Genomic DNA, 19,928 nt, shown 5'->3' with positions numbered 1-19,928 from the left:
AGCGTTCTTCATCGCTTTCCTCCTCTAGAGTTCAGAGGTTGCACGTCGACAACAATGCATCTCGATGAGATCACTTCCTGTCCCGTAAGAGGGAGAGTGTTATTAACACAGGAAGCCCCGCGCCTGTTTCTCAGGGTGTGTTTTGTATTTAAAGCATCGGCACTTTTCCTCATCCAGAAGATGAACTTCTCTCACGTTGATCTGTTCAGTTGCCTGCAGGTGTGAGGAAATCTCATTAACAAACAGTGTTGTGAAAATGATTCTCAACTCATTTTTTTATGCTGTTTAATTGCAGTTTTGTCTTGTTATTGCCTGTTAGCAGAGAAGTCTTCTCGTCGGAGATCGTTCAAAATGCTTTACAAACGCTTAAACATTGAAAGGAACAAACATTAAAAGAGTGAATAATTTAAAATATGATCATACAAAAGCCTTAAACATGACTATAAAAGGCAGCAGAAAATAATAGGGCTTAAACCACAAGGAGGAGGAGACTCGTGGCTGAAAAAACAAAACAAAAATGGTGGACATTTGTTTGATTTTGAAGTCTGCTTTCATTTATGTTGAGAAAATATTTCATTTTAATATTTCTGTAACCTATTATGTTGAGTACGTTAAGAGCTCTCTAGGAAGCAGTGTTCCTGTGTGTGTGTGTCTGGTGCTTTTATTGTGGAAGGAGAAAAAGAAAGAAGAGGTTCTAGTGAATTCTAAAGTATAGGCGCAACACAACCCTCGGCTACATTTCTTTAGCTTGTTTTCTATTTCACTCTGCAGTAAAACATCACATCTGGGACAATTATAGCGTTTATTATGTAGAGTTATAATGTCAGTGTTCACTAAATGAAATATATAACTAAAGTAAAGCTTGTTGCATCACACAAACTAGTTCTTGTGCAGCGTGGAGTTACTTAACGCCGAACAGTTTGCCTGCTACGACAATAATAACGCCACATCTCACCCGCTTCAACGTTACGTTTGACTGCTGCAAACCAGTTTAGTAACTTGCGAGTTGTTATAAAGAACTTCTAAGGACACAGACTAAAGTTCTAAACCATAATATGTTGTTTCTTCTTAGGAGGTTGGCAAGACCTTGAGTTTTGTCCCACATTGCGGGCTCACTAATGAAGTGTCTGCAGCAGTAAATGTCGTCAATATGAAGGCCGACCGTACCCAGCAGCAGCAGCAGCTCAGCATGAAGGCTCATTCACGGTCGTCGTCATCGGCATCTGACGATCGGGAACAACAGAGGCTGAAGCCTTGAGAAGCCTCGTTTGATGCTGCAGGTTGAAACAAGTCCTCTATCGTCTCACGTTCTCTGAAACATGCCTGAGGTTTAGTGATGAGCTTCAGAAGAATCCCGAACAGACTTCAGAGTTCTGGACAGGAAGTGATTTCATTTCATCAGCAGCAACTGTTATTGTGTTGTGCTCTCTAAGCATACTTTCTAGTAACATTTTACTTTTATTGGACTTTTACAGTTGTGCGTGTGCGTGTGTGCGTGTGCGTGTGCGTGTGCGTGTGTGTGTGTGCGTGCGTGTGTGTGTGTGTGTGTGTGTGTGTGTGTGTGTGTGTGTGTGTGTGTGTGTGTGAGACCCTCAGGGAACTGATGCTCACTTTCTGCTCAGTTCGTCTCGTGTTTCTCTTTCTCACTGATTAATAGAATGTCTTGCCTCTACGGTAGAAAGTGGAGTCCGTTATTTCTTTTTATGTTTTTATGTCATTCTCTAGCTTCCCAGAATTCAAATCCGAACATTCAGACTCATGTGTTCTACTTGGAGGCTGGTGGATTTTTATAGAGCGATATAGCTTCAGTTCCCCATTCCCCCTCAATAGTAAGTTCACCTTGTGTTGTGTTGATTTTGCGGTCCAACAAAACATAAACAAATTTGCAAATAGCACTATAAAATATAATATTTCCATATTTGACATGCTGATGTATCAGTCAGGCGTGGTCAGTAGTAGTAACAGTAGTAGTAACAGTACTGTGTGTATGTGTGTCATGGGTTACATGACCTTAGGCCTGTATCATCACTTGTGTCAACTCACATGAAGTCATGTGGAGACGCATTCAAATGCAACCTGACAGATGTGTGTCTGTGAGACTGATGTGTCCCCAAAGCATCGCTCTTATTCTGTGTGTGTGTGTGTGTGTGTGTGTGTGTGTGTGTGTGTGTGTGTGTGTGTGTGTGTGTGTGTGTGTGTGTGTGTGTGTGTGTGTGTGTGAGAGAGAGTTTTTGTGTTGTGTTTGTGTGAAACATGTTTTTTATTAAGGTCACTGCAGTGAATACTATGTAATGATGTCCACTGCATTATTTTCGAGGTTAAATGTCTGCAGTGGTTATGAATATTAGACATCACACACACACACACACACACACACACACACACACACACACACACACACACACACACACACACTCTCTGCCAGTAACAGCAGTGTGTTTGCAGCCGGTCGTTGAGTCAGACTGCGGCTGTTTGCTCGGAGGATGAAAGCTGGACTGACGAGCTCTTTGTTTCTCAACCACGTTGTTTTAAATAGCACTTCCTGTGACTCGGTGACCCGTGATGCAACACTGCTTGTGCTGCTGATGCGCAGTGATTGAATATCCCCGCTGCGCTGTTTACTGACAGAATCTCTGCTGCAGTTTGTAAAGTCAAATTTGTCAGAACATCCCAGTCGGGTGAGCAGTACATCAACAGCAAAAACACCAAATATGCTCTTGTTCCAGCTTCTGAAATGTAACAAATGAAATTTATCTTCCACCATTAAACTGCCCTGTTGACATTGCTAACCAGCAGTGTTTTAGTCCTGTTCAGCGACGCGTTTGTTTCTCGAGGAGGAAGGAGATTCCTGAAAATACACATTTTTTCCCAGAGAACTTCAGTGTTGATCGTCAACAATGTAATCTGTATCATCTGTACTCAAGTGAGACGTAGCTTCTTGTTGTGAGGCCGCGTCGGATGAATCCAAACAGAACTTTTCCGTGACTGTTGCCTGCAGAGGAAATGAACTCTCGGGGAGTTCTCGCTCCGCTAACAAAACAAAATGTGTTTTTTAAGAGCTCAGCTTCACGAGAACAATGTGGAGTAATTGGCCTGACATTTCTTGGCCTTTTTTGGCCGCAGCTGATAACTGAAGTCGATATTGTTGTTGCCGACTTACAGCAGGATGTGATGTCACCAATCCTGGCCTTGAGCGGCCGACTTCTCTCCCCCGCACCGCTGCACCGACTTCCCTGAGTTTGACGACATTTGTACCTCATATAGAGTCTGTGATCCCTGAGTACCACAATACTGCATTGAATCAACACTTCTCTAAATCACTTTCAACAACAACTGAACTTTTTGCACCACTGTGGGAATATTTGAGGGTTTCATACAGAGCACACATTTTGCTTAGTCAGGTCACTGAGGGGCAGAGTGTGGAAGTGTTTTGGGTTCTTCACAGTAGACGGAGAAATTACAAAGAAATATATATATCGACTGTTTGTCGACTCTGTAAAAAAAGAAAACTGCTGTCTGCCTACTTTCACCACCCTCATCCTCAGGAGCCAGATGCTCGTAAAATGAATACAAACGTATAACATGTTTGTTACATGTTAATGGATTGTTTGATGGTTTAATAATAAAATATTTTAGAGCGTTCTCCTCTTTTTTTACTTTAAGAAACAAACCGACTCATCTGTATTTGTAAAAACAATCATTGAATGCTGTTTTATTCCCTCTTGTCTCTGCAGACCTCTCAAAGAACAGACTGGCCGACGTCCCCTCAGAGGTGTGTCACCTGGTCGCCTTGGAGACGTTGAGTCTGTATCACAACTGCATCAGGACCATCCCAGACAGCATCATCGGCCTGCAGTCACTCACCTCCTTAAATCTCAGGTACGCACAGTTAACATAGCCGAAGCTTTTCTTCTCTCTCTCTCTCTCTCTCTCTCTCTCTAATATATCAGGGAGAACTTGTAGGTCCCAAATGCCATGTTGTCCTTGTTGTTTTAGCTGTGTGTGTGTGTGTGTGTGTGTGTGTGTGTGTGTGTGTGTGTGTGTGTGTGTGTGTGTTGTCAGACACTCTGAGCAGACCACTGGGCCAAATCAGAGTGACGAAGCAAAAATAAAAACAGTGTTATTGTCCTTTTAATGTCAGCAGACTGTGTTTTGTCTGCCGGCTTACTGTCACAGCGCTTTCACTGTTTCAACTAGGTGACTCACTGCAGGAGTGTGTGTGTGTGTGTGTGTGTGTGTGTGTGTGTGTGTGTGTGTGTGTGTGTGTGTGTGTGTGTGTGTGCGTGCGTGCGTGCGTGCGTGCGTGCGTGCGTGCGTGTTGTACCATCGATGCTGAAGGGGGAACTGTGTCCACACATAAAGCTGGTGTTCAGTGGACTGTTAGTTAAATTAAAAGGCCTCTCTCTCACACACACACCTGCTGCTGACCTTCTCTCTCACACACACACACACACGCACACACACACACACACACACACACACACTCTGCGCTGCACTCTCTCAGATTGTGTTTAAAGGTCAAGGTGCTGTTGTCTCCACACTGTCATCTGTGTGAGACTCAGATCTGCTATTAAATCACAACATAAAACATCTATTAGTCTTCTGAGCTTGAATCTGATAATCCAATGTTGAAATGATGAATCAACATTCTCTGCTTCCTTCTGCTCATCTGTGTTTCAACTGAGTTTTGGGCTGTTTGGAGATGTTCAAAGACTTCTCCTTGAACTTTAGAAAATAATGATTGACATTTTTCACTTTTTTCTAAAAAGAAATTGGTAGATAAATAGATACAAAAAATAATCCAAAATGTCAGTCCTATACATAGTTTGAGCTTCTCTGATGTGGAGATAATATATGATGGCTTGTTACATGAATGTCTTTGGGTTTTGGAATAGAATAATTCATATTTGAGGGCGTCACAAAGGGAAATGATAACGTGTTTGTTCTCTTGAGACTGATGATTCACTGGTTGGTTTAATTGGTTTATTAGAAATCTGATTTAGAAAATACTTCATACGATGATAATTAGCTGCAGCTCTGAAGATAAAAATAAATTAATCTAGACTCAAGTAACCAAAAATAGATATCAGGAATATTAATTATAATTATGATAATAAAGATAGTTTGTATAGCACCTTTCATGCAAATGATGCTTAGTAAAGCCTAAAGTGTTTTACTAAACAAAATTAGAAACAATGTTAAAACGTATGAAAGTTATACAATAAAAACATATTTAAATATGAATAGCATAAGAGCTGACCAGGTTGGATAACCACAAATAAACAAAATATTAAAATATAGATCTTTAAAAAAAGATGTTAAAAATGCCACACACACACACACACACACACACACACACACACACACACACACACACACACACACACACACACACACACTCTCTCTCAAACAACATACACACAGACACACTCTTTCCAGTCATGCTGCTATCACTGAGTAAATTAGTAATTTAATGAATGATCAATTTAATTAGGTTTTTAAATGATCTGGTTGGAGAACAACCAGCATGCGTGAAACGCGCGCGTGTGTGTGTGTGTGTGTGTGTGTGTGTGCGTGTGCGTGCGTGCTGGTCACATTTGTGATGAAATGTGATTCACACGTTCATCTCCCCCTCATGGTGAATTGTAATAATTTTGGTGATCTAACGTTTCATCTAGCTCCATCATCAGACTAACATTTTAATTTGTACAATGCTTTGGTTTATGACCAAATATGTGCTGAACTACTGACATCAGCCTCAGCTGTACTTTGTGTTTACTGCTGATCAGCACGCTAACCCACTAATATAAGATGTTGAACACGGTAGACGTTATACCTACTAAACATTAGCATGTTAGCGTTGTCATTATGAACGTGTTAGCATGCTGCGTTCAGCTTTAAACTCAAAGCTCAGCTGTACGGCCTCACAGAGCTGCTGGCAGCACTGTAGACTCTTAGTCTTGTTATTTTCTCCATTGCCTCCTAAAATGTGTGTGAACAGCTGGACAAACTCACTTATATGTTTCCTGAATGTTATTTTCAGAGCTGAGTCAGAGGGGGTTTCACAGTCTTGTGATGAATGTGTGTGTGTGTGTGTGTGTGTGTGTGTGTGGTACATATATCTGTTTGTGTGTGTTAATGTGTATTATGTGTGCTTGTGTTTCTCTTTTACTGGTCAGAGAACAAAGACGCCGTTTGCTTTTCTCAGTGAGATTTATTACACAGAACGCCCAAAGAGGAAAAGAGAGACACTACTTCACCTACGAGGAGTTATTTTGGACATGGTTTGAGTAAAAGTATATAAATTTATTATCAAGTTGTCAGTGACGCTAACACCGAGCTGCTTTAATAATTGTGTTTTTCTGAACTACAACAAAGAAACCGGAGGTGATGCATCACGCTCTGACCTATTAAACAGCCTCCTAAAGGAAAAGTGATGAAGCCCTTTGTTATTATTATCAGGATTTCTTGGTTTTTTTGGGTGTTTCTGGCGTTTTACACCTTCCTCTTACAAGTGCAATTTGAAGTTGAAACTTGACTCAAAGCAGAAGTGCGTGGCTCGCTGAGGAAGCCTCAGACGAGAGCTGTTTATATGCAGCTGAGAGGACGAGTCAACAGGAAAAAGGGTTCACTTTAGATTAAAATACAGTAGACGTACAGTAGAAGTCTAGTGTCTCTACTCTGCATATTTGCAGCATTAGTGCTGAAAGCAATCCACGTTTCTGTTGTTATAAAAACAAATCAGACCTTCCCTTGAGATGTCAAAGTAAGAATTTGGCCTAAAAATAGTCACACATCCTGAGCCCATCAGCAGGATCGGGATCAAGTCTGGTACCTGCAATTTTTATTTTTTATGAAGTTCGATTCATTCTCTGGTTGCTCTCGGTACGACAGCTGTCAGGTGAGTGAGAGTCTGATTGTAGTCTAAAGCCGGGTTCAGACTGCACAGTGTTCGTCTCTGTTAAAGACCCAGTGAACTGAAAAATACATTTTCACAGGTTTAATCCTGTGTCCCTGTGTCAAAAATCTCATCAAATCCTTATTTTCTCCTTCTGTCGAATGGTTGTAAATGGTCAATGCCTCATCCTGCACTCAGGTTGTCAGAATGTGGATTTCACTGGGCTTTTACTTCAAATACAATGTGACTGAGGTCTACTTCATTCAAGGGAAGATTTTCACCCGGTTCTGTGTCACTGCAGCGCTACATGCTACTAACACCAGTTTGTAATTTGTATTCTAAATAACATATCTTTAAAGTTCTGCGATTTAAACCATCTGATACCCGGTTGTATCATAAGTATGTCTGTCTGCATGTTTGTACACACACACACATGTACAAACATGGAGCAAAAGTGTTGTTGATGTGAGTTAATATTTATTTTTCACCCATGAGGCTTTCTGTTGTCTCTGTGTTACCAAACAAACAGCAGTTCTTCTAGAGTGAGAACGTGAAATCACATTATAGAATACGTTTATTTCATAATGCATTCACGGTTCACGTCTCTTCATTTAATTTTAATGCAGCGTTGAAGGATTTGGTGTTAAAATATTCATATGTACGGGTTCTGCGTTCTCATTCATTTTCTTCCTCGTGTTTTTGAAACAGTTGATTATCAGTTGCTGTTAGAATTTGCTGTCTGACTGAATTGTTTATTATTTATTCAGAAAGAACACTGACAGTTTAAAAATGTAAATGTGCCACGCTTACCTTGATGGTTAGTTTTGCTAAAAAGAAGTGCTTTTTTAAAATAGTTTCTTGAAGAGTGTGACATAAATGAAGTCACATGACGGTGATGTTTGTGTTGCAGTCGTAACCAGCTGGGTTCTCTGCCGGCCTGTCTGTGTGGTTTACCTCTGAGAGTCCTCAACGCCAGCAACAACAAGCTGGTCAGCCTGCCGGAGACCATCGGACAGCTGCACGGTCTCATGGAGCTGGTGAGACTCTTCGTACTCTATCTATATATATATATATATATATATATATATATATATATATATATATGTGTGTGTGTTTGTGTATTGTGTGTGATTGTATTAAAGGTGCTTAATTCAACACTCAGAGATCTATTGCCTCCACACGGCTCTCAACATGGCGACGGCTGCCATGAGCTAGTCTGTAGGATTTAAAATCTACCAACATTCAGTGAATGATAAAGTTTGTCGCTACGCTGTTGTTCTCTCTGAAGCCAAAGATATTCAAGGAAAATGAATATGAAATACTTAAACATCATTTTCACTGGAGTCATATTTGAGATGTATGTCTGCCGTTGGGCTTTACTATAAAGATATAATATAGTAAAATGAAATGCATCCACGAGCTTTAACGGCTTACAGCATGAGTTGTGTTTTCTGTTTTTCTGCAGGACATCAGCTGCAACGAGATCACGGCTCTTCCTCGCCACATCGGCAGACTCAAAGCTTTACGGGAACTAAACGTTCGCCGAAACCTTCTCTGCGTCCTGCCAGAAGGTGAGTTTGTGACAGAAGCGCCTTTTTCTCCGGGTTAGGTTTAGCCCAAATTCTCCTTTTTTTGTCATTTCTTATGTCTTAACACTAAATGAAGTGTCTTGTCTATTTGGGTGATTGTGGGCAGCAGAGACCGAATCAGTTGGTGAAGTTTGGTTGCAAAAGATTTAGTTCTTTCAGAGAGTAATGTAGACGAAGCTACCATTCACATTCTCTTTAGCAGAGATTCCGATTAAACAAACACTTAACATCTCCTACCTTACGTGTGTGTGTGTGTGTGTGTGTGTGTGTGTGTGTGTGTGTGTATCTTACAGAAGAGGGTCGTGCACTTCGAGAAGGCAATATGAAATGCTGCTATTACTTGTATTGATTGTTGACGTGTGGCTCGAACAATCCTTTCTGCATTCAAGAAAGGGGGGTGCATTTGAGACCACAGAGTCCTCTGTATGCACTGCCACACCCTCAAAAGACCCCAAAAATATACTTAAGCTCTGTTGAGGATCCAGTCTCATTTTAGAACTGTTTATTAGATGAGGGCTGCAGCTAAGGCTTGTTTTCATTATTGATTCATCTTCTGACGATTGGCCTTAGAAAGTAGTGAAAAAGTCCAAGGTGATGGTCTTGTTTTGTCCAAAAAACGGTCCAGATGTCAAGATATTGAGTTTAAATAGTTGCAGAATAAAGAAAGCAGCAGATAAAGTATAAATATGAACCATTAAAGTTGTTAATGTTATTAAAAGAGGCATTTTAATATAGTTTCACAGTACACGTCATAGATGATGGTTGTTTATGTTCTGACTAACCCTCGGCTGATAGGACGGTGCCCTAAAGACAACATAACATATTTTTGCTATACTTTTCACTTTGTATGAATCATTATCATGCTGGTAATGTTTCCACAGATTTAAAACAGAAGTATTGCACAAAAGGAAGATATTTTTGATGCCTGTTTGGATGATTCATCCGTCTGTTCCTGCACCTGGACTCGTCCAGCCTGTTTGGATTCATCGCTGTGTTTTCCCGTCTTGCCGTATGCTTGTTGTGACCGTCTCCCGGGTTGATTGATGAGCTTTGACCCGGCCGAGCGGCTCGATGCCACAGCGGCGGGGAGGCTTGGACCGAGCAGACTGGACGGCAGCCTGACGAAGGGAGGGATGTTGTTCTTGATTTAATATCTGTTGAACTTGTTGAACAAGATCAGATCGGCAGACCTGATGGAAAAATGATCCTCAAAGCCAGAAACATCGCCTTGGCAGCACAAAATATAAGTGGTGGCACAAGTATTCAGATCCTTTACTTCAGTAAAAGTAATGCACAGCGATGCATGATGTTCTGTGAGGTCATCACGTGTTTGTAGCCTCCCTGTCCTGTTAGAACCTCGTATCTCTAAAATGTCTACTTTTCATGAGCTCAGACAAACGGCTGTGTTTTCAGCTTTGTGACGACGTATTTCAGTATTTTATCGGTCGGAGAATGTTCTCAACACATGAAGGAACATTTCATTCCTTAGTTTTTCACAAACACTCAAAATTTGGAGATTCACTTGACAGGACGGGGATGAAAAACTGTCTTCTGAAAAGGGACTGAAGCCCTATATATATATATATATATATATATATACATATATATATTTACCTCTGAGATATATTGAAGTAGAAGTATAAAATGGTAATGTCCCAAGTATAGTACCTTGAATTTGTACTTTATGATTTGTACTTAGTTACATTCCACCACTGCAAAATATGCCATAACACAAATACAGAAATAGTACTTAGCTGTACGGCCTCAAAGAGCTGCTTGTGCGGATGTAGAAATATAGTGTTATTTGTTGGTGCTGCTTTACTACAAACAACAGTTCCTCTGTGTCTTTTAAAGGAGCGCTTTGAACTAAATTCAAACATTTGTCCTCACAGAGTGTTTATCATGTATTACAAACAGGATATATTTTTATCCTGTAACCTGGTGTCGGCCCTCCCTCCATGACGGCAGCTCAGCGGACATTATTACCGCCTTAAAAGAGGTTTTAATTATGAGCCGCTGTCAGGAAGAGTCTGTAATGATCTCTGTGTCATAATTGATGGGCTCGTCGGTCAGGCTGCAGGATACGACTCCCTGAATGGATTCTTCTTCCCACAAATCCAAACATCAGTCTGTTCTGTTTGTATGAGGATTCCTGTGCGCACACACACACACACACACACACACACACACACACACACACACACACACACACACACACACACACACACACACACACACACACACACACACACACACACACACGCACACACACTTGCAAATACACATCCTTTTATTTAAAGAGTGCCTGAAACAACCAGGAATGAAAACCTCAATGTGTTTTACATCAAAGAAGGGAAACAGTTACACATTTAAGAAGTACTAAAACTATTAAATCTGACTTTTAATCATTTAGTTTTGCCAATCACAGCGTCAGAAAGCCACTTAAAGTGACACTTCAAAACGTACTATTTGATTTAGAATAACAGCCAATTGTTTCATTTGATAATCTTGAAAGATTTTAATCCATTAATTAGCTATAGTTAGCACTATGTTTAAGTATCAGATTCCTCCTGCTGTAGCTGTGATCAGCTTTGGATTTACAGCAGATACAATGGATTCTCACAACTGTGTTTGCTTGTGTTGATCGTGAGGGACAGATGCAAACCTCCAACTGTGCAAGTAACAACAGATTTTGGTTTATTTGGCCATAATTTGCCAAATTTAGGCAAATGTGTGGGTGTTTCCAAACATGCTCATGTTGGTTTATGCACAATGAGTGGTTTGATCATTTTTCATGTTTCAAAAAAAGCAGTAAAAGCTGATAGAAACAGACACCTCAGCATGCGTTTCTTCTTCTACTGTAGACAAAACATCCTCATGTCCTGCTGCTGCCGCTCATTGTTCCAGGAAACTCTGCCAGAAAGACCCAAAAATAAGAAATTAAGTAAAGACAGGGACGTACAGCAATACAATGTTAGTGAGCCTTGGTTATTAATGAACCCCAGGTGCAATTCGGCTCTAAATAAACATTTATTTATTGATTTTAGCATATTATCATAGGAATAATACATATTGAGTGAGTCTGTTTTTCCCCACTCTGTGGTCAGATTGGATGAGTTTAAACTATGATTTATTCCAATAGTGCTATCCCTACAATAACCTTCTTATTCCTAATTGTGAAGTTTGATTAATAGTTTTGCTAAAGCAACAAGCCAGTTAATTCCAGCTTGTTAGCGGCATTATTGTGAAACAGGAAGCTGTTCATATTTAAATCTGCACATATTTTAATGCTAAGCTTCCGGTTTCTTTTCCCAATGACTGTTGATTTATTTTATTCTTATTGAACTGTTGCTCAGACGGATATTTTTCTGTTTCTGCCCTTTCAATTGTCATTCTGGCTAAACACAAACCTCAGCCATCGGACTGTAATCAAGCTGTTGTGGCAGGAGATTCCAACCTTATGAACGGCTGTGTGTATGAAAACACATACTTTCTTTCTCGGTCTCATGGGTTGTGGGTGTCGCTCCACCCGGCCTCACCGGGTCACTGTGGTTCACTCCACACAGGATTATTTTGATCACTATTGAAGAGAAGATCAGAGAGAGCACAGAGGGTTCATGAGGGTCAGGTCCGCCTGTCACTGAGTCTGCAGCCCATTAGTAAACCGTGCACACGCTGAATCATGCATCGTCTCACCACGGAATTCATTTCACTGTCCAACCCAATGAAAGTGATCTTAAACTCTCAAGCATGATACAAATACACTTTTCTAATTTGAAAATCTTAACGTTTTGTGGATAAATGTCCTTAAATCTTCATGGAAATCATAGGAAAAAAAGACATACCTCCTATTTCACAACTCGTCTCATAACCACAGTGTTTATTTGCAAAGACATATGGCTGATAGCTGATGGCAAATTTGCCAAAATGTTTGCACTATAGGGGCTCAAGATGGAGCCCACAGCTAACTTAGTGAAGCCCTGGCAACATTATACTTTCTGCTTGCATCCTGCAAAGCATTATGGGAACTGTAGTTGCAAGACTCAGAATATGATTATCCCAAAAAGAAGAAAAAGATCCAATAATAGGAGTGACAAAATGCATTCATATTACCTTTTTAAGTTTAATACCTTTTTATTGACATTACTAATGCTCAGAATGTCTCATCGACACACTCTCACAGATATTTGCTACTTTTGATATCGGTTCAAAAAAGACAAACAGGAAAAATCTAAATTTATTACTGATGCTTCACTAATACATAGTTATAACATTTCCTGTTTTTATGCTAAGCCAAGCTGTGTATTGTGTCAGTGTATTTCTCAAAATGTCCAACTGTTTTAAGTTGAAGTCCAACTGTTCCTTTAAAGGTCCTGTTTCATGACTTCCTTGTTGGTTCTTCCTACTGAAGGAAGCCTGAGGTCACATTTGAAGATGTCTCTCCAGCATCACATGGTGAACATCTCTGCTCTACATGTTTCTCACAGCTCGCTGTTAAAACCTGTGAAACACAAAGATACGTTTTCAGCATCCATGTTCATCGTCACTCATTTAGAGAAGTCAAACTTAAACCGCCTCTTCATCTTTTTAACTTATCTGGTAATATTTAAGTTTTGAAGCCGGTGTACTTGGTGTGTATATATGTATTTCTGCAGGCTCCTACTTTGACTATGACCCGCCGGCTGCATTCCCTTTGATCATTAAACAGCCTTGTGATATTACAGCTCAGGGCCTCCAGTCAAGTACAGTTAGAAGAGGCGTTTATTTCAGTTATTTTAGTTCTGATGAGGAATAAAGTTCACCCAAAGAGAAACAGTGAGACTTTCGTCTGCTAACGATCAAAAACCACCTCTGAAAATAACAACAGCTGCATTGTTCTGTGTGAGGGGAAACATGTCTGCGGTTTGAGACGTGTGTGTGTGTGTGTGTGTGTGTGTGTGTGTGTAATGGGATTTTAACTCTTACTAAACATAGCTTCTTGTATATGTTTCATTAATCCTGACTCCCTGACTGTTTTAAAGTGAGTAAGAATAAGATTCTGGTACTCAACTGCTACGACTTACATGGTAGAATCCTCACCATGAAGTGATGCACTGTACCCACAATCTGTACAGTGTGTACAGCTTTGTTCCTCAAGCTTTGTGGTACCAGATTCCCAGAATATAACTGAGTGACTGTGAATTAACTCAAAAACTGTCAGAATTGAATCGACTGAATTAAATCTAATTTAAGAACTCACATCAAGGAGACGAAGGTGTTTAACTTGTGTGTGTTCTTGTGTTCTTCTTGCAGACTTGGCTGCTCTTCCTCTGGTGAAGTTTGACTTCTCCTGTAACAAGGTGTCGACCATCCCGGTGTGTTACAGGAAGATGAAACAGCTCCAGTCCCTCCAGTTAGAAAACAACCCCCTTCAAAGTCCACCTGCACAGGTGCGCACGCACACACACACACACACACACACACACACACACACACACACACACACACACACACACACACACACACACACACACACACACTTGTTCCATTTCCATCCACCACGGATATCAGATTTAAAAAGAGCATCAACTCACGAGCTCACTCAATGTTCCTATGGTGGAAAACTTGGATGCTGAAATTTATTTGCATTGTTCAACTCTTCTGATTAATTAACGTGAATCAAAAACATATTTTGCACCCAACTGTGTAATATAGAATAGATTTCATTTACAATATTGTTTGGAATAATTAGCTTGTTGCATAATAATAATAATAATAAGTCCATCACATATATAACTGAACTTTATACAACAGTGTAACTAACTGGACCACTCTGCGTTCTGGATGAAGACATATTGACAACTTGTGTTATGATGTCATGTTGTTATAAACATGTACTGACATAATGAGTACAGTAATGAGCAGCTGATCATGTATTCAGTGGATGTTTGTCAGAAGAGATTCCTCCAGCTCTGTCAGACCTTCAGATTATAAAACCGATCAGTTATTTGATCACATCCAGATAAAGTTCACCAGCAGCAGACGTCTATCTACACAACAACACTCATTCTCACTTCTGGTGTAGCCAGGAAGTTAAAAGACAAAATAACGGAGAGCTTCCTTGTTGCTGAAATTAATAATGTCAATAGCAACGAGTGTCAGCTGTCACGTCTTCACACTGAAAACTTGCAGTACGTCTCATGTAACGCTCGTGGAACACTTTTCATTGTTCTTATGTGGGATCTGGCACACATTTGCCATATTGAGTGTGTTTGCGTGCGCTACTATTACTAACCCGGTTTAGAGTCTTATCCTGCTTTCGATGTCATTCAGGATATTATGTTTACATTGAACCTGAGAAATCTGGTTATTCAACTCTCTGTAAACGTGATCATAACAGTATTCTGGTTCCTGCAGTTGTCTCTTGATTTATCACCACCTCAGTCACGATGTTTTGTACCGACAGAGAGTCTTCAGAAACATGACTCAGATGTTTTCATGCCACAGTGTCCTGGTTTCTATCCGACTACTCCGGGTAGCTTATCCAGGTTTCAGAAACAAGTGCAACACATATCCAGGATATTAGTGCACCTGTAAACACACTCATTAATACATGTATTGATATGAGGAATATACTTAGAATTGTAAAACTTAATATTCATTTTGACCATGTTATTCATGCTCCCTTGGGATGGGAATCACATGAAAACATGATTTGTTAAGCAGGCTATCTGCAGCACCGATCAATCATGCACTGCATCACAGTTTTATAGAGAGCTGATATGAAACTGTGTGCACCAACCTGCATCGTCTCAGAGGCTGAAGGACAAAAGACACTCTGTGAATGTTAAACGAAGGCTCCGAGAGTTCAGTGACTCAGCGGTTAGGTCGATGTCTGAGTGAAAACAAGTTGAGACGGTAGAAAAAGAGGAACTAGTTTAATCTTTCTTTTCCTTTTCAGATCTGTATAAAAGGAAAAGTTCACATATTCAAGTATCTGAGCATCGAGGCGTGTCGCAGTGAGAAGATGCCCGACTCTCTGTACCTGCCTGTCATAGAGCGACTCAGCCTATCACGGCCCACCACCGGCAGGTCAGTTACTGCGGCAACTTAAATATCCCCCAATGGGAAAGCACCGTCTCCTCCCTCTCTCCTGCATCAGTGCTGCGGTGGTTACCATGATGGGAAATCTCTCTCTTCCTTCTCTTGTTTTTTTTTTTTTAATGCTGGTATCAATTGTTCAACCATTAAAACTTAATGGCAGCGCTGTAGAAGTCAGTTGTGGCACACAGAAGACTAATTGCCTCATCAGTCTTTGAGCCCTCAAGCAAATGAAACAAGAGCTCCATTCAACGTGTTCACAGTCACAAAGAGCAGCTGCAGAGTAAACGCACGCCAAAATGACTGCTGTGACTTTCACACAGTGTTGATGAAGCAAATCTTTCAAATCAAATGTGATTTTTACTTCACGTACATTATCTAAAAGCTGAAATGATCTATTTTCTGTTTCCAAAATACAGTTCCTCATAAAATGCAATTATTTCAGGCGTTCAGAGTTCAGCAAGTACAGATCCAGTTCATCGACTGCTTAGACGATGTAAAGTGACTTAGTGTCAGACTAACAAATACAATATAACATGTTGTGAACATTAGAGGTGCTGGTAGGTGGATTTAGTTACCTTCAGACAAACCAGGCTAGCTGTTTCCCTCTGTTTCCAGTCTTTATGCTAAGCTAAGCTAACATGACATGAGTGGTATCTCAGTAAGAAAGTAGAGAAACTTACTTCACAAAGCATCAACAGTGTCTCTTTAAGTCATCAACAATTCCCAAGTTAGATGACCATGTGTCACAGCGGTGACATGATCATAAATTGATCATCTTTGGTCCAAACTTCTGTGTTATTTGCCTAAACGCCGTCAGTTCTTCTTAGCTGTGGGCCTCCAACATGTTTCATCACATCAAAGCTGTTTATTTAGTTTGGTTTTAATGACATTACACTATGCGGAGGCATGCTGAGTGTCTCTGCTGTCTCTGATCTAAGCTTTCACCAGTTTCTCCGGCTGGAGCCAAGTCCTCCATTAGTCAGCTGAAAGTGATCTGTCCTCTGACTCCCTGCTGGGTCACACTGACAGACTGTCTGCCATCAGAGCTTTAGCTCTTAATCACACTGGTGGATGATGCATTATTTCTGATTGCTGGATGGAGGAATAAAGGAAGACAGAACATATGGAGAAGGAATGAAATAAACAAAGGAACACATATAGACATTAGGAACCGAGTAATGAAGGAGTGAAAGCAGCTGATTGATCAAAGTAGGAGATGGAGGAAAGTGGCTTTACAGAAACATGTAGGAGCACAACAGTTGTGGGATTGTGTCTAATAATATCATTTAAGCAAGAGCTCCTGAGGCATTTGGAGTGTTTTTGGCTACAGAGTCCACAGGAACATGATAAAAAAGACTGAGGCAGGCCGGTTGAAGGAGGTGGGATGTAAAGGATTGTAAGATTGAGGGAAAGAAGGAATGGAGGAATAGAGGAAGGAGGAAATAGACCTTTTCATAAATGACAGAAGAGAGGAAGAAATAACGGATGAGTTGAAACAAATGGAGCACAGAAAGAAAAGAAAAGCCTCCGTTATCCTGCTGAAACTGAGCCTGAGCTCTCAGAGGATGTTGAGCTCTGTAATGTCCGCCCACATAGAACACTCCCAACACGTGGGCAGGAAAAATGGTTCTTATTCTCTAGGGCACGCACACACACACACACACACACACACACACACACACACACACACACACACACACACACACACACACACACACACATCCTTTATGCTTTTATTTTCCTCAGATTTCTCCTCTCTCTCTCCATTAGTCTCCATTATTCAGTCTTTTTCTGTGGTTTTAGGTTGTATTCTCATTATTTTCCTCTCTCCACCTCTTCCTTTATTTATTTGCTTGCTTTTTGCTTATTTATTCCTACTTGCCTTTCTATTTTCAGTAGACTTTCTGTGACTTTTGAAATGCGATGTCAAGCGAGTGTTTTGCTTGACCACCTCTTCCAGAGTGTATAATATAGTTGAGTAAGACGTAGTTGGTCTCTTTCTCTCATTATACTGCAGAGGAAACTGAGAACAGATTGATGCTATTTTTAAAACTTCATTAATTCAGAGACGGTGAAACTCAGTCGATGAAGTAAGAGCGTTTCTCTGCAGATCCATATTTGTGTAGTTTGGCATTTAAACGATGATTATCAACGTGCAATCAGTTTTGTGTTTTGCGATTAGGTTAGAGATCACAGAGGGACTCGTTGTGACCAGTTCTGTTTATTATGAAACAGCTCTGTGACTGCAGATCACATAGAAATTAATTTAATCTGTTCAAATGAGTCAGCAGACAAGAAGAGTGTGGATGTTGTTCACAGGTGGTTAATTTATTACGTGTGTGTGTGTGTGTGTGTGTGTGTGTGTGTGTGTGTGTGTGTGTGTGTGCGTGTGCGTGCGCGCGCATGCAATTGCAGCACACATTACTGCTCAGTTGCTTAGACACTGCCACAGAGCTGTGTTCACACAGCAGCTGAAAGTCTCAGATTATTTTCTTTTTAATTCATTGTGAAGAGAAATTAAATCACTATTTCCAATTCTTATCTAGTTGATGCGAGTGACATAAACAATATCATTGTACAAGCTTTAATAACCTAAAGTATCACCATTTAATAGCACACTGTACACCTTTAAGTTCTGAGGGAAATGTGCATAAAACAGGTGGATGGAAACACACCGTGTTTTTCTTCTTTTTCTTGTCCATGTCTTTCTTTAGTCCCACTGAGAAACAAATGTGAGCCGTCGACAGTAAAACAAATTAAATCTGTGCAGAGAGAGAGAGAGAGAGAGAGAGAGAGAGAGAGAGAGAGAGAGAGAGAGAGAGAGAGAGAGAGAGAGAGAGAGAGAGAGAGACTGTGCTCTCGTTCTCTCTGTTTCACTTTACCTCACATGCTCTTTATCCCCCCCTCACACACACACACACACACACACACACACCTCGTTTGCGTATCTGTGTCAGGTGTGTGACCTGTGTTGTGTGTCTGCAGTGTGGAGGACATGGAGCAGCAGAAGAAGCAGGATAGCGACTCAGGAGTCGGCAGCGACAACGGGGACAAGAGGCTGTCTGCTACTGAGGTACTGAGAGTCTGCGTGTGTGAAACTGTGTGTGTGTGTGTGTGTGTGTGTGTGTGTGTGTGTGTGTGTGTGTGTGTGTGTGTCTGTCTGTCTTTGTACCTATGTGTGATGGTCTCTATATGCTTTTAATCGGTTTGTGTTCCAGCATATGTATTACATAATTTCTTTACACAGAAGACTCCACCTGTCATTGACATTAAAGCTTAATTATCACAGGTCGCTGTTATACCGCTGTGCCTTTATTTATTCTTTAATCCTTCTATAGGCTTTGTACTGAAGGTATTTGTTAAACCTGACAAATTTGATCATCAACAAACTTTCCGCAAACGTTCTGTCATTTCAATCAACATCCTGTAAATAGACTATTAACCATATTGTTTCTATTAAAAGTAACATTTTGAACCAGATGTTTTGCGGAGTAAAATTATACTTGTTTTGAGTAAAATTATGTAACTGGAGCTGCAGAAAAAATGCAGCAGAAAAGCACATTTTAAACAACAACTAACAACAAACAGAAGATCTCAAAGCATTGACTGCCTCGTGCATTCCTCTTTATTTTCAAATGGCTGCTTTTCACTGTCATTTGTTTCAGTAACTGTTTTGCTAGAAGGTTGATTGGAAATGCAACGATTAGTTTTATCATTGGTGGATCTGACAATAATACATTGATCCGATAAAATGTATAAAAAAAATGTTTGATAAATGTCAAAGTTTCCCACAGACCAATGGAATATCTTAAAATGTCTCCTTTTGTTCGACTAACAGTCCAAAACCCCAAACATTCAGTTTACAGAAGCAGAGACTGTTTGGTGTTTTCGATTGAAGTTATCTATATTATTTGTGTTGTTCTTCCATTTGTGTTGCAGCCGTCAGATGAAGACAGTCTGAGTCTTAACATACCGATGAGCCACATCACAGAGGAGGAGGGGATCAGTAAAGACGACTCGAGTGAACACATCAGCTCCCTGACAGGTACACACACACACACACACACACACACACACACACACACACACACACACACACACACACACACAAACACACACACCTTTGACCGGCAATTCAGTTCCATCAAAACACAAAACCAGCAAATTAAAAAAACAGAACGTTTTTGCCCTTTTTGTTTGACGAATGACTTCGTTCTTGACCAACTTAATAAACTGATCATCAATTTTTTTGTTGATTATTTTCCGTCAGCTGATGTAGCTTTCCTCCTCTAACAACCATAGCCTGTTAGCGGTGCAGAGAGTGTGTGTGAGTATCTGGGCTATTGAACTCTATTAGA

At 40.4% G+C, this 19,928-nt stretch overlaps 1 protein-coding gene across 3 annotated transcripts in view; it reads left to right on the top strand.

Annotated features, from left to right (window-relative positions):
- Positions 1 to 19,928, top strand: part of lrch1 (leucine-rich repeats and calponin homology (CH) domain containing 1) — a 66,502-nt gene that overhangs the window by 19,335 nt on the left and 27,239 nt on the right. For all 3 annotated transcript variants that reach the window (XM_068702069.1, XM_068702059.1, XM_068702054.1), the window contains exons 2-8: positions 3,735 to 3,879; positions 7,809 to 7,935; positions 8,364 to 8,469; positions 13,780 to 13,916; positions 15,428 to 15,558; positions 18,556 to 18,643; positions 19,510 to 19,615. In XM_068702069.1, coding sequence (XP_068558170.1) covers positions 3,735 to 3,879; positions 7,809 to 7,935; positions 8,364 to 8,469; positions 13,780 to 13,916; positions 15,428 to 15,558; positions 18,556 to 18,643; positions 19,510 to 19,615 — 840 coding nt within the window. The remainder of the gene's footprint in view (positions 1 to 3,734; positions 3,880 to 7,808; positions 7,936 to 8,363; positions 8,470 to 13,779; positions 13,917 to 15,427; positions 15,559 to 18,555; positions 18,644 to 19,509; positions 19,616 to 19,928) is intronic.

Source organism: Cebidichthys violaceus, unplaced genomic scaffold (assembly GCF_023349555.1).
Source record: "Cebidichthys violaceus isolate CVI_PGR_0920_01 unplaced genomic scaffold, fCebVio1.0.p SCAF_11, whole genome shotgun sequence".
Classification (NCBI taxonomy): domain Eukaryota; kingdom Metazoa; phylum Chordata; class Actinopteri; order Perciformes; family Stichaeidae; genus Cebidichthys; species Cebidichthys violaceus.
Note: the sequence above shows the minus strand (reverse complement) of the source record. Positions and strands in the feature narration are given on the sequence as shown.